Genomic DNA, 13,250 nt, shown 5'->3' with positions numbered 1-13,250 from the left:
AGCACGTACTAAAGAGCAGACAGGGTCAACACATCAATGTAAGGATTTACAAACCATGTAAGAAGATGCTGACCAATGTAGTCACAGTGATTTTCACAAAACTTAGATATGACAGTGTGTTGCAGAGAACTGATATTCAAATGATCAATGGCAAGGCACCCTATATGTATACGCTGTAGTTTCAATCATCCTTTCATAATGAAGGGGTTTAAAAACCCTTTAAACTGTGAACGCTGACAGCAGACCAGGTAATCGCACAGCCAGTTTAACACCCTGGCTCACTCTAACTGGTTGCTAATATAAAACTATGTGCTGCCACGGTGCTGCTGGGACACTGATGACGTACGAAGTTACACATTCTGGTGGATTGTTTTTCAAAATATCTAACTGAATGTTATCATTTTTGATTAAAAAAAAATAAGGATTTGGCGCAGATACATTTGTAATATTACTGTATACTCCGAGAAACGTAATCATGTAATAATGTTAATGTGTATCATATGGTCATTTGTGTATGTGATCCAGCAGAGTTGATTAGTAAACAGCAATACGTGATATGCTTTGGATGAGGTTAGTGATACAAGGAAACTTTCAGAGGAATAAGAGAGTCAATCAGTAAACTGGTGAGATTAAAGTGATCCTATCAGATGTCATATAAAGGGGAAATCAAAGTTTAGTTGGCTTTGTGGCAAAGTTGAGCTTGGCTGGAGGTGAACAAGATCATTAACTGTAAACTGCTGAGTGTGGAAATGATATGGCTCATTTTAAGATTAGCTCTACCATCTTATGGCGCATTTCCACCGCAGGCCTCGCTCGACTTAGTACGGTTTCGTTAGGCCTTGTAAGGCCCAGCTCACGTTAATGCTGCGCTTCCATTACAGTTTAGGAACTGGGGTAGTATCTCTATAGTAACGCAGTGTAGGCGGAGCCGTGACGTCATCTTCAATGAGCACCCCAGAAAAACAACATCAGCCGTTAGCTGTTAGCACTCAGAGCTCACAGCTCCTCATATCTGTTCAGAAACTAGACAAAAGTTAAACAAGTACACACCACAAACTGTCTGTGTCATGGAGAATACAGTCGCTGGTTTATTTATGTCTGTATAGGCCGTTGTTGTGAGTGTGGACGGTCGGAGCATATATTGCGTTAGCTTAGCCGATCTCCATTTAGACAACGTGCATTTTAAAAGGTTTTTCGCCTGCCGTCTGTCTGCAGACTTGACAAAGCATTAATTCATGGTTTTTACTAACCGGTATCAGTATGTTGTTACTTCGGCATCATTTTGAAACGTGTATTACAATTAAATCACGGTCAAATATGTTCATCTTGTTGTAGTTGTAGCCCCCTTGCCAGCGATTCTCTCTCTAGTTTAGCAAACTCAGCCCGACTCAGCCCTGTTTGTTGGCCCCGATTGAACCACGATTTTGTCGGGCCAGAAAAAAGGTGAAAAAGTAGCCCCGGGCCGGAACTAGGCATAGTGGAAACGCAACCAAAAACGGGCCCGGCACGACACGCTTAAACCGCGCTCCGCGCCATGGTGGAAATGCGCCGTGGTGGAAATGCGCCATGGTGGAAATGCGCCATTACATCATTGTCCTGGAGAAAGAGGTGAGGGCAGAGGGCCTTACATTGGAGCGATAACAGTAGGGGCTTTACGCCCGTTTGCACACTGTGAAATATATGTTAACAAAAAATGTTTTTCTTGCAGTTTGTGCGCAGATTGAAAACTGCTGTGGCTCAGTGACAGGGCTTATGGATCAGTTAGGATACTTTCCCACTGATTCATCATTTACTTGTATATTGCAGTTTTTAATCCATTTTGACTTCTTATTGCCGTTTGCTTCAGTATTCATTTAAAAGAAGATTGGTTGATGTAAAAAGTATATTGCCATTATTTTTCCAAAGCAGGGATTCATATTATTGTTTAACCTCTTTTCTATGGTGTTCTTTATAGGGTAGATCTTAAGTCAGATCCGCAAAGGGAAACATCAGATTTAGATTAAAACTCCCTTAGAAACAAAAGCATGCTTTCAGTACATCATTTCCACTGAATCAGGCCAATTAAGGGGAGAAAGGTGGCCTCAGGTGGTCATCTGGTCATCTGGACTCATCCGTCTCTCTTGCTTTTCTGGTTTAAAATCCTGTACTTTCCATTACAGGCATTGCAACCTGAAAAGGGATGGCTGACAGTGAGCTTCTGAAGTGTCAGAGAACAGCAAATCAAAGGTGTGTTTGATAGCACGCTTCTCTTGTCAAGACAATTTCTCTTATGCATCAGTCTGAAAAAGACAAAAAGTGTGCAGGTGCTCTGGCAATGAAGAATCAAAGCACCATGTCTCCTCCTTCAATCCTTAGCATTAGGCCAACTGTCCCAGCAGGCCTTGCAGGGTTTGAGGTGAGAGCCACAGCATCTCTATAAGGTTGTACTGGATATATCCCATCCAGAACCCAAACATCACGTCAGTCACATTGTGCCTGCCTAGCAACACCCGGCTCAGCCCCACCAGGGCGGCCCACAGCACGACGAGGAACCTCAGAGGGGCGGCCAGCACCAGGTGAGCCAGCAGGAAGCGCCCACACATGGCGGCACGCGTGGCATGGCCTGATGGGAAGGAGAATCGGTCCACAGAAAAGGTGGCAAACATGTCCATGCGGTTATGGGCTGGTCGACGCCGGCGCACCACTGCCTTAACGATGGTGACCAGCACCAGGTCCAACAATAGACCTGCAGGGGGGGAGGGAAGAGTGTGTTATAGCAACTGAAGAAACAGCAATGTAGTCACAATAACACAAAAAGCATTGGCAAACAGATATTAGACACTTTAATTCAATATAAAGAGAGGATATACTGTAACCCCAATGACAGCTGGTATCTTTGTTTCCATGTTATGTTGTTGTGATGCAGGTCTATTTATTTTTTAAAGCACAAAGGAAACACTAAATAATGTGGTTTCTTTTATTGGAATAATATATACAAATATTAGAACCAGGCTATAAAGTATTTTGGGTGCTTTGGGTGGTGAAAAACAGCAGCTTATATTAAGAAAGGCAACCCTTCCCTTGGCATAAAGGAACCTGTTTAGTGATTTGTATTAGTATTTACTTTATATTCATCAGGTCTGCAGTGCTGAACCATTAATGCAACAGTCAGGTGGAAATGAGCCAATTGCTGCTGGGAGTCCAATGAGAGGATTTCAGAAAATGAATATGCAAGAGTATCATTTATTATTGATAACTACTCAATGAGCAAATAACTGCAGTTGTAAGAAGCTGTGTTTTATAATTAGAGAGGGCAGCTGGCTCAGGCACTGAACTGCAGCATGCTGTTTCCTTTATAAGTCAACACTTAGATTTGAAAGTATTTTGGCCATGCCAGAATCCTGAAGAGACCTCCTCTTTTCAGACATTTAATTATCTCAAAGTGGGCCTTTCTTTACACTGACCCGATTTAAAAATGCACAAGCATGCCAATTAATAGCTCTTAAAACGGCCTTCTGGTTCAGACTGGTCTATCTTAATGCAGTTACAAACAGTCTTTGCAACGAATCAAAGGCTTTTACTGTGGGGGAAACTTCTGTGTAGCAATGCAGTGGGAGACACCGACTCAGGAAGGAGACACGGGATAGAGCTGGAGCTTTGATGTCAAACACTGATGGGTTTATTCAGAGTATCGGCCGGAGGATTCACATCACAAATCACTAGTCAGAGTGTCTGACTTCACGGGAGAGTTGCCACATCAATTATGCAGAGCCTCTCTCTATGCTCTATTCACAGAGAGTAATCAACATCTCTGAAGGAGTAGACTAAACAGCTGGGAACACTGAACCACCTGCGTCCGACACTCATGGCCTCAAGGATCTCACATCTTAGAGTCCACAAACACCGATAAAGAAGTGCCTCAGCATTCTCACAACAATTACCACTCGTGCCAGACAAGTTGACCGGTCACAAACTGGTGACAACACATATGGCACCAAGGCCTTTCCTTAAAGGAGATAACAGACGTCAGAGTAGATCATAAAACGTCACAGAGCAAAAGGTTAGATATCTAGAAGAATTATTCCTTAACATTTACTTACTAACATTATGCATTCAGGAGGTTGGCTGGTAAATGATATACGACAACTGAAGGATGCTTGTAGGCAAAACAAATTATATATTAAATGTACCCTTAAACCATTCCTCCCTACTGCAGCTGTATCTCCTTGAAACTGTGAGGCAAATCCCCTCCAGAAGAGCTCATATACTACATGGGCAAACATGACATTTAAATCCTTTTAACATAAAGCTTTTCAAGATTTCATAATAGACGCAACAAAAGACTGTCAATATTTCAGTCCCTAACAGCACATTTCTGACTATCTGTCAACAGTACGAATCACTAAATAGGTCAGAAAATTGTTTTAAAAAATGTATCACAATTCGCTAGAGCCCAAAGTTGTGTTTTCAAATTAATCGTTTTGAGAAATTAAAGCTACATCAAATAAAGAAAATCAGAAAAACCTATGAGATTTCTGTTTTATAGAAAACATTAGGATCATTCATAAAGTGTATATAAAGCCAAACCTAAAATATGATGCAACAAGTCGTTATTAAGGAGGAGGAGCAACAAAGGTAGATTAAAGTCAACAACTCGTCTACAGGTGGGAGCCTGCAGAAAATAACAAATACCAAAGTGACACGTTGGAGATGGGATCACCGTGAGAACAATTTGTGCATGGCAGATGATAAAGAGTTTCAGAGTTGCCTCTTTCTGCCTCATAATAACTGAAGCAGTCATTAGTAATCCAACACCAGCATAAACAACATGCATTCACCTGCACAATACACAAATGAATATCCAGTTAAACTGCTATTGTGGGCTCTTGTTACTACAAAAATCAACCAGACATCTGAAAACAAGGAGGGAGACAAAGAGTATCTTCCAAGAACAATGGGAACATCTTGAGGTACAAAGTGGATGCACTCGTTTTAGTGAAATAAATTCAAATGAGGAAGTCCTGTGTTTAATTCCCAGTGATTTGTACTGGCAGTTAAGTGATGCAATCCAAGTAAAAGCTGCATCACTGTTGATAAATCAATCTACAGTCCAAACACATGCCTTTGCTTTGTCAGTGATTCAATGCATACCAACATGAACGTCCCTTATAACTTCTCTTCAGCACACTATGCTTTATGACAAACCAGCTTTGTAAATAAAGAATGTTGTGCTGGTTAAGACTTGTGTTAGGGCAGGGGTAGGCAAGTAAGTTTGGCCGTGGGCCAATTTTTTGCTGAGCCACAAGATGGCGGGCCAGAACATAATCAAAGTAATTCAAGGAATTTATTTTGGTAAGAGGGCGCAGCGCCCCTGTTCCCCGGTTCAGAAAAAACTCTGATATCGCTGATAACCGTCCCCATCAACACTCTAATGCCCAGTCAGATCCGCTGATTGGTTCACTGATGATATAGGCACCCAATCCAGAGCCTCTGGATAGACCCGCCCAAAGGGAGGATCGTCGTCTCTAGCCCCATTTCAGTCCCATGTTAAAAGTCAGGGCTATTATCTGTATTTTAACAGACTTATCTTTTAAATTGAGGTGCATTTATTGTTCTCTTCAAAGTTAATTTTTTTCTGAAATTTTAGGGAGGATGGTCCTCCTTTTCCTCCACTGAGTGAGTTATTAACTAGGTAGCAGTGTTATTTAACATACTTTTATTCTGATAAATATTGTCAAGTTCTCTGGGTTTTTGGCATTTATTTGAGTGTTTGCCCACATTTGAGAGGCTTGAGGGGCAACAGAGGACGCATGGACAACTGGAATCCTTTTTCCTTTTCTTTATTTCAACTTTTCAAGGACACATTAGGATTCTTTCAGGTTGAAAACCTTTAAAAAATACAAAATAAATAAATTACAGCATGTTTTGCTTTGCAATTTATTTAATATATTATAACCTAAATTAATCAGTAACCAAGTATTTTACTCAACTCAATGTATTTAATAGTTAAAGGGGACCTATCATGCAAAATGCACTTTTGTACGTCTTTTATACATGAATACGTGTCCCCGGTGTTCCAGGGAACTCACCAAGTGTCAGAAAACACAACCCTCTCTATTTTCCTCCACACCCAAATCTCTAAAAAAGGGGCTGCAACGGATCTGATAAAAACTGATCCAGATTTGAACACTGTCCTGACGTCAGGACTGTGGCGCTACGGCTATTGGGCCAACTCTCCACCTATCAGGGGAATGTGGGGTTGGGCCACGGCCGGCCATTGCCGCTCGAAAGCGCTGGAGACACTGTAGTACATATGCCAGGCCTGTAAGTGGCGCTGTAGTCTGCCACAAAAGCAGCGAAGAAGACTTCCCGCGCATGGTTGCCATGGTTACCCTTCTGTTTATTCTCCGCTGTGGCTTTTGTTCTCCCTCCCCGAGGCAAGCACTGTAATTCTCTCCGGTTAGTCCACCAGCAGATGACAAACACCCACCTCTCCGCCTCTTCCAAGGAACGACCGTGCGGCAGAGTTTCAGTTAGGTTTTTTTTCGCCGGTCAAGATGTCCGTTAAAGTTTAAATCTTCCGGACAAAATTAGAAAAGTGCCGGTCAAAGGTCTTCTTTGTTATTTATTGAGCTTTAAAACAAATGAATAACGACTCTATATAATAATATAAGAATAAAACACGGAGGACGGAGATCTCTTTTTCTCCCCCTCTTCTGACTTGATCAGAGCACGCTCCCCTCTCCTGCAGGGGGGCGTGGTCAGCTGCAGCTCACAGAATCAGCCCCCTGCAAAAACAGGGCTGGAGAACAGCAAATAGAGTGAAATGAGGCATGGCTAAAATGCATGATCTGTTTGGTATTTTGAAAACAGAAACGTATAAATACACCTTATATAGGTATGGCCCTACAATATATCATTTAAATATAGCATGATAGGTGTCCTTTAAATAAGTACTTTAATTGACGTCAGTGCACCCCGCTGCCTGATTGTGCCTGTGCTGTATGTCATTCATTCTCAACATAGATAAAAGTACAATAAGCATTCTTCAGGTGTAGGTAGATTCTCTATTCGGACATTATAGCCTATATGTGCGACTGTCGGTCCGATGTTGTAAAAAAAAAAAAAAAAAAAAAATGACGGGCCAAATATTATTGCTGGCGGGCCAACAATGGCCCGCGGGCCGCCTGTTGCCGACCCATGTGTTAGGGGTTTTAATTCTGACGGACATGCATTGTAGCTCACACACACTTTTGTCTAAAGATAGCTTTTCTAAAAATCTTGAAACTGACCACATCCCTGAGTGTATTAATTACCCTCCTGTGGTTTTACAAAGTGTCAGTCAAAGAGCCTCAGGAGAGCTGCAAAAGGAGGTAGGTTGAGGCCATAGTAAACAGCAGATGCTACATGTGAGAACCTGTAAAAAGGTCAACTAGGTCAGAAAAATATTATTAAAAATAGTCATGAGAGGTGTTTCATAAACGATAGGAAGAAAGAAGGGAGGAGCTGTGTGTGTGTGTCAAGAACTGCACCTCAGCCTAGCTCAGTGGTACCTATAAACCTGGATATTTCTGTGCGTAATCCCCTACTGAGAGACACAGATTGACAATATATGGAGGCACATGAATACAAAAAGTGTTTTACCCATGAAAAGGTTGAGCATGACTTCTTGTCCTGTTGCACTGTCACTCTTGTACAGACAGTAGGCGGTACCGGCCAGCCAGGGGATGCCATGTCCGGATATCTCTATGAGCTTCATTAAGGGGCGCACACTGCCCCAAGACGAGTCCTCGCAGGCACACACCCCCATCGTTTTGGACATCCACAGGTCGATGGCGAGCAGGGAGCTGAGCGCTACGCGGATGAAAGAGGGGTTCAGCCGCAAGCCGTCCTCGTCTGGCAGCCCCTGCCCGCTGCCGGTGGAGGAGCTGGAGCCCCGGCGCCGAGTGGGGCTCTCCGAGGCTCTGAGGCGGGCGGTGGCGGGGTCGGAGCCCTGCCTCTGGTGCGGCGGGGAGGACCGGTTCAGCGGCTTCGTCAGAGACATGAAGTCGTAGCGGCCGTTGGAGCTGCCGAGCACCGGGCTTCCGCCGCCGCGAACCGGGTTTTTAGATTTAGGAGAAGGCATTTTATCTGTTTTAAAACCGATGTACAGTAAGGTGGGGTGTTGCTGGCCCTCTGTGGTAAATTGTCTGCAGTGCTATGCGGGGTTTTCGCTCCTTTAGGTCATCTGTTATGCGGCTCAACATTCAAAGCACGTCCTATAACTCTGAGCCGAATCGCCATCTTTGATGTTGTAATCGCAAAGACACCTGGGAAATTGTGTTTTCCAGTGTGGTTTCCCCCTTTTTGTCAAGAAAAATGTGACTTCCTATTCATCTTTTTTTTATTGTGGTGCCATATACACTACAATACAGCTTTATTTGTAAAGCACTTTATAACCTCCAAACCAAAGTGCTGTAGGCCTACAGAGAAATAAATAAATAAAATAGAAAAACCACACAGCTCAGCTCACAAACCCTAAAATGAGAAAAATACAAATAGCCTAAAGGGGGGGAAATGTACATAATAGGCTTGTTTGAGACGAGCTGCGGCTCGCCTCGAAAGTAGACGAGAATAGCCGATCGCAGCCGGGGGAGGTCTCAAAAAGCTCGCCTGAAGTCGGACAGCTCGGAGTCGGCTTCTTCTTCTTCTTCTTCTTCTTCTTCTTCTTCTTCTCTCGGTTTTTTGGCGGATTTCAAACAACTTTAAGGTGCATACCGCCACCTCCGGAGTCGGCTTGACTCGGTTTGCATTTATAAATGCACACGGCATCTATTGCACGTCTGTCCGTCCTGGGAGAGGGATCCCTCCTCTGTTGCTCTCCCTGAGGTTTCTCTCATTTCCCCTTTAAACTGTGGGTTTTTCTCTGGAAGTTTTTCCTTGTATGATGTGAAACGTAAGGACAGAGGGTGTCGTATTGTCATACTGATATTCTGTACAAACTGTGAAGTCCACTGAGACAAATGTAACATTTGTGACATTGGGCTATATAAATAAACATTGATTGATTGATTGATTGATAAAGAATGGACAAATGTGTTTAATCGTTAATGTCAGGTATGTACTAAGTAAATACATTTGTTCCTGCTCAAGATTAGATTCAACTTTATTGTTATTGCACAGATTACAGGTACTGAGACAACGAAATGCAGTTTAGCTTCTAACCAGGAGTGCATAAAGCAGTAAAGTGAAAATGAATGTACACAATCTACAGAATAAAATATAGAATGAATTGAATGATGAATAAACAGTGAGGGGTATGAATACACTATATACACAGTCTCTATTTACACGATGAACATCCAATCTCAGTATAAGGTTACTGCAGGACAGTGAAGGTTTTGCACTTTATGAATTTACGTTTGTGTTGCTCATGAGTAATTCTGTCATAATACCATGTGTAATATGATGGCAATCTCAAGAGCAACGCAAATGATGGTATCCTCCGCGAAACAGGGTCTTGAAACCAAAACAAATTCCTGTACCCCATGGTACTTTTTAGTTTTCGCCAAAACCATTCCTCAGGCTTAACAGGTTAAAAGTCCCCCTTTTGTCCACAACACACGGTGCAAACAAATACAATCCTCCTGCTGGAAGATGTCCAGAGAGACACTCAGTGTTACGTAACATTTCCTTGTTGGGAATTTTTCCGCCTCTGCCTCGTACAACCCGCAGCCAAATAACATGAGACGGACCATGCCTGCAGGAGCAAACTGAGTTTACAGAGGGTCCTTTTAAACATTTTCATCATGATTTTTCAAGCCCTTTTTGAGTGTATGGACTTCACTAGTTGGCTGTTGATCAGTTTTATAGTGTTACTCCTGACAGATGTGATCAGAAACTGGAGACCAAACAGCTTTCCCCCTGGACCCTGGGCTGCGCCTTTTCTAGGAAATGTCTTGATAGGACTTGACTTCAAAGCAATGGAGAAGGTAAGGTGAACAGAGAGGATACAAGTTGATCTTTAATATCATACAGGCAATGTGTCTTTCATAAATAAGCCTTTGCAACACTATAGGCTGGAAATAACAATAAATAAACAATAAAAGCTTGCAACTAAAAAAATGCTTTTGTTTTTGAATGCAGCTCTCTCAGGAGTATGGTCCAGTGTTCAGCTTGAGGATAGGCAGCCAGAGGATGGTGTTTGTTTCCGGGTACAAGATGGTCAAAGAGGCTCTTGTTATCCAGCTGGACAGCTTTATTGATAGACCTATTATTCCTCTTTTCCATGCTGTCTTTAAGGGGATTGGTGAGTATACCTGAACGAGAGTGAGAAAGCCTGAATATTTAATGGTGCAAAAGTATTGCAGTAGTGGTTTGCCTTCTCCAGGGCAGAACTTAATCTCTTTACGCAGTATCGATAGATTTAACCAAAAGTCATAGCCCAGTAAGTCAACTCACATGGGACAAAGTCTGTGGTCCATGCAGAATAGACTCTCCCCTCTGTGCAACAAGAACACTGCACAACACCAGATTAGGGAGTGAAAGAAAGTGTTTCTTTTCAAGAAAGGTGCTCAGAAGTGATATCTAAAATCTGTAAAGGCAGTGAATTGCCTGTTTGCTTTGTTAATTTGCTACAACTGTCCCACAGGTATAGCTTTGAGCAATGGGTACTTGTGGAAAAAGCAAAGGAAGTTTGCCAACACTCACCTGCGTTACTTTGGAGAGGGCCAGAAGTCCCTGGAAAAATACATTGAGGTGGAAAACACCTACATCTGTGAAGCTTTCAAAGAGGAACAAGGCAAGTAGAGATTGCTATGTGGAGTGATTTTATATCCTAACATGATATATCATTACTTTAATTCAACATATTCCCAGGAAGGCCATTTAACCCCCATAACATCATAACGAATGGAGTGTGTAACATCATCTCGTCTGTGCTCTTCGGACATCGCTTTGAGTACAGCGATCAAAGCTTCCGCAGGATTCTGGACTTGGACAATGAGGCTATTAGGTTAGCTGGCTTACCTCAGACTCAGGTAATTTCTCATCTACTTTAACTAAACTGTGCTGTAGACCTATAACTAATCTGAGAGTTTGTCCCATCAACAGCTGTATGATGCCTTCCCTGGTGTGCTGAAGTACCTGCCAGGACCTCACCAGACTGTGTTAAAGAACTACTCGGAGATCTTGGCTTTCCTGAGATCAGAAGTAGTGAAGCACCAGGAAGAGTGGAACCCAGAGGACCCTCGTGATTTTATCGATGTTTACCTGGGAGAGATGGAGAAGGTAAGATATTTGCACATATTTAGTATAGTCTGATACAGTATTACATAAACATGAATATAAAAAAGTATTCCATGATGTTTTCTGATAGAGTATCAGATAGAAGACACATCTGTTTTTTGGCAACAGCTGAAATTAAATTGGCCAGACTTCTTTCTGAGGATTGATAGGACTGCACAGCATCCTTAGTTTAGAGCGTTCTTTAGTATTCAGATTTGAGTATTCACAAGCCGTGTAATAACATCAATGTAATGTTGTTGACACTTTGCCAGAAAAAGGAGGATCCCCAGGCTGGCTTCAACATTGAAAGCCTGCTGATTTGCACACTGGACCTGATAGAGGCCGGTACAGAAACATCAGCCACCACTTTACGCTGGGCCCTGTTGTACATGATGCACTACCCAGAGATACAGGGTTAGTATCTGTCTGAATCACATAGGCATTTAGAGTATTCTCACAGAGATTACAGAGTTTTTTGTGCTGTTTAAGGTTATAATGTCCAATGACTGCCTCCTCACTCAGAGAAAGTACAGGCAGAGATAGACTCAGTGATCGGACAGTCTCGACAGCCCACCATGGCCGACAAGCCCAACATGCCTTACACTGAAGCTGTCATCCATGAAGTTCAAAGGATGGGAAATATCGTTCCCCTTGGATTCCCAAAAATGGCCAGTAAAGACGCTACACTGGGAGGATACTCAATACCCAAAGTAAAGAACTATTTACCAGACTCGCCCATATATTATAGGTTGAGTTTTGTCCATTATTTTTACACAACGTGACATTTCATGCTTATTTATCCAGGGAACAACTATTACTACAATCCTTGCGACTGTGCTGTTTGATAAGAATGAGTGGGAAACTCCGGATACCTTCAATCCGGAGCATTTCTTGGATTCGGAGGGGAAATTTCGCAGAAGAGACGCCTTCTTACCGTTTTCAGCAGGTTTGCTTGATATTCCTCTACTAGCTTACAGACAAATTGCTACCAACATATTTCCTGCTATCAAGATTAGAGTTTAAAATCTGTTGCCTATTGTTTCCCGACAGGTAAACGTGTGTGTTTAGGGGAGCACCTGGCCAGAATGGAGCTGTTCCTTATGTTCACTGTTCTCCTCCAGCACTTCACCATCTCCCCTGTTCCTGGAGAGATGCCCAGCTTGGACGGTGTGCTGGGTTTCACCAATTCCCCCCAGCAGTTCAGGATGCTAGCTGTGCCTCACTGATTTGCTCCTATTCCACCTCAGGGTCACAAAACAGTCTTAAGTCCACGTTCGCTGCCAAAAAAACTAAATCAGATCACATTTCTGACTCAAAACTTAAAACTAGTTTGACATGAAATAAATCAATATATACTTTTTAGTTTTAAAGCCATTCACTCCCATCATCACCCACAGAGATCATTTCACACATTTATACATGCACATACTCATGTGTATACTCACACATTTAGTAGCTTTGTAGGACTTTAAGATAAAAAATAACCGATTGCTAATGTAACAGGTAAATTACACATGCTAGGTTTGCTAGTATTATTTTCATTTAGCATGAAGATCTTTTAACTAATTAACTAACAATCTACTGTTTCACAATACTTGCCTGATACAGTTTTGATTTATCACTACACTGACAAGCTTTTTATCTACTTGAACTTAGATAATTTAACAACATGGTCATTATGACATTCATAACCTGTCTATTAAGTGCATAACGTTATGCAACACAATATTGCAAATATTTTCCTGCAGCAACAGGAGATCAGATGTATTATATTTTCCTATATCCATTAGCTGGTTAAGTATTAGTTAAGCATGATTTTTTGACAAAATAAATCATAGAACCTATACACACAACTTCACTCACATGCCAAATTGAGTAAGATAACATTTCTAAATAAATGCCTACATACATTAACATGCTTTTAATTTGGTATACATAAACTTGTGAAATTATACTTAAAAATCTGTAAAATGTTTTATTCTGTTCAATAAAGGATTTTAGTTGTA

The 13,250-nt window shown here is 42.0% G+C and overlaps 2 protein-coding genes across 2 annotated transcripts; one reads left to right on the top strand and one right to left on the bottom strand.

Annotated features, from left to right (window-relative positions):
• Positions 1–1,488: 1,488 nt before the first annotated feature.
• Positions 1,489–8,514, bottom strand: plpp6 (phospholipid phosphatase 6). The gene is made up of 2 exons (XM_034146419.1): positions 7,624–8,514; positions 1,489–2,725 (listed from the first exon to the last, which is right to left on the bottom strand). Exons 1-2 carry the CDS (start codon positions 8,102–8,104, stop codon positions 2,358–2,360), a joined length of 849 nt encoding a protein of 282 aa, XP_034002310.1. The 5' UTR covers positions 8,105–8,514; the 3' UTR covers positions 1,489–2,357.
• A 753-nt stretch (positions 8,515–9,267) lies between these two features.
• Positions 9,268–13,250, top strand: LOC117496097 (cytochrome P450 2J2-like). The gene is made up of 9 exons (XM_034147784.1): positions 9,268–9,950; positions 10,105–10,267; positions 10,610–10,759; positions 10,837–10,997; positions 11,071–11,247; positions 11,517–11,658; positions 11,767–11,954; positions 12,049–12,190; positions 12,295–13,250. Exons 1-9 carry the CDS (start codon positions 9,768–9,770, stop codon positions 12,468–12,470), a joined length of 1,482 nt encoding a protein of 493 aa, XP_034003675.1. The 5' UTR covers positions 9,268–9,767; the 3' UTR covers positions 12,471–13,250.

Source organism: Trematomus bernacchii, unplaced genomic scaffold, assembly GCF_902827165.1.
Source record: "Trematomus bernacchii unplaced genomic scaffold, fTreBer1.1, whole genome shotgun sequence".
Classification (NCBI taxonomy): Eukaryota; Metazoa; Chordata; class Actinopteri; order Perciformes; family Nototheniidae; genus Trematomus; species Trematomus bernacchii.
The sequence above is the reverse complement of the archived record's forward strand: the minus strand, read 5'-3'. Positions and strand labels throughout refer to the sequence as shown.

Excerpts from the sequence above, each read along its gene's own strand:
- plpp6 (XM_034146419.1), bottom strand. The coding sequence starts at position 8,104 with ATGCCTTCTCCTAAATCTAAAAACCCGGTTCGCGGCGGCGGAAGCCCG. Across the intron at positions 2,726-7,623 it reads CATGCTCAACCTTTTCATGG|GTCTATTGTTGGACCTGGTG; the intron begins GTAAAACACTTT and ends CCCCCCCTGCAG.
- LOC117496097 (XM_034147784.1), top strand. The coding sequence starts at position 9,768 with ATGATTTTTCAAGCCCTTTTTGAGTGTATGGACTTCACTAGTTGGCTG. Across the intron at positions 9,951-10,104 it reads ACTTCAAAGCAATGGAGAAG|CTCTCTCAGGAGTATGGTCC; the intron begins GTAAGGTGAACA and ends TTTTGAATGCAG. Across the intron at positions 12,191-12,294 it reads CTTCTTACCGTTTTCAGCAG|GTAAACGTGTGTGTTTAGGG; the intron begins GTTTGCTTGATA and ends GTTTCCCGACAG.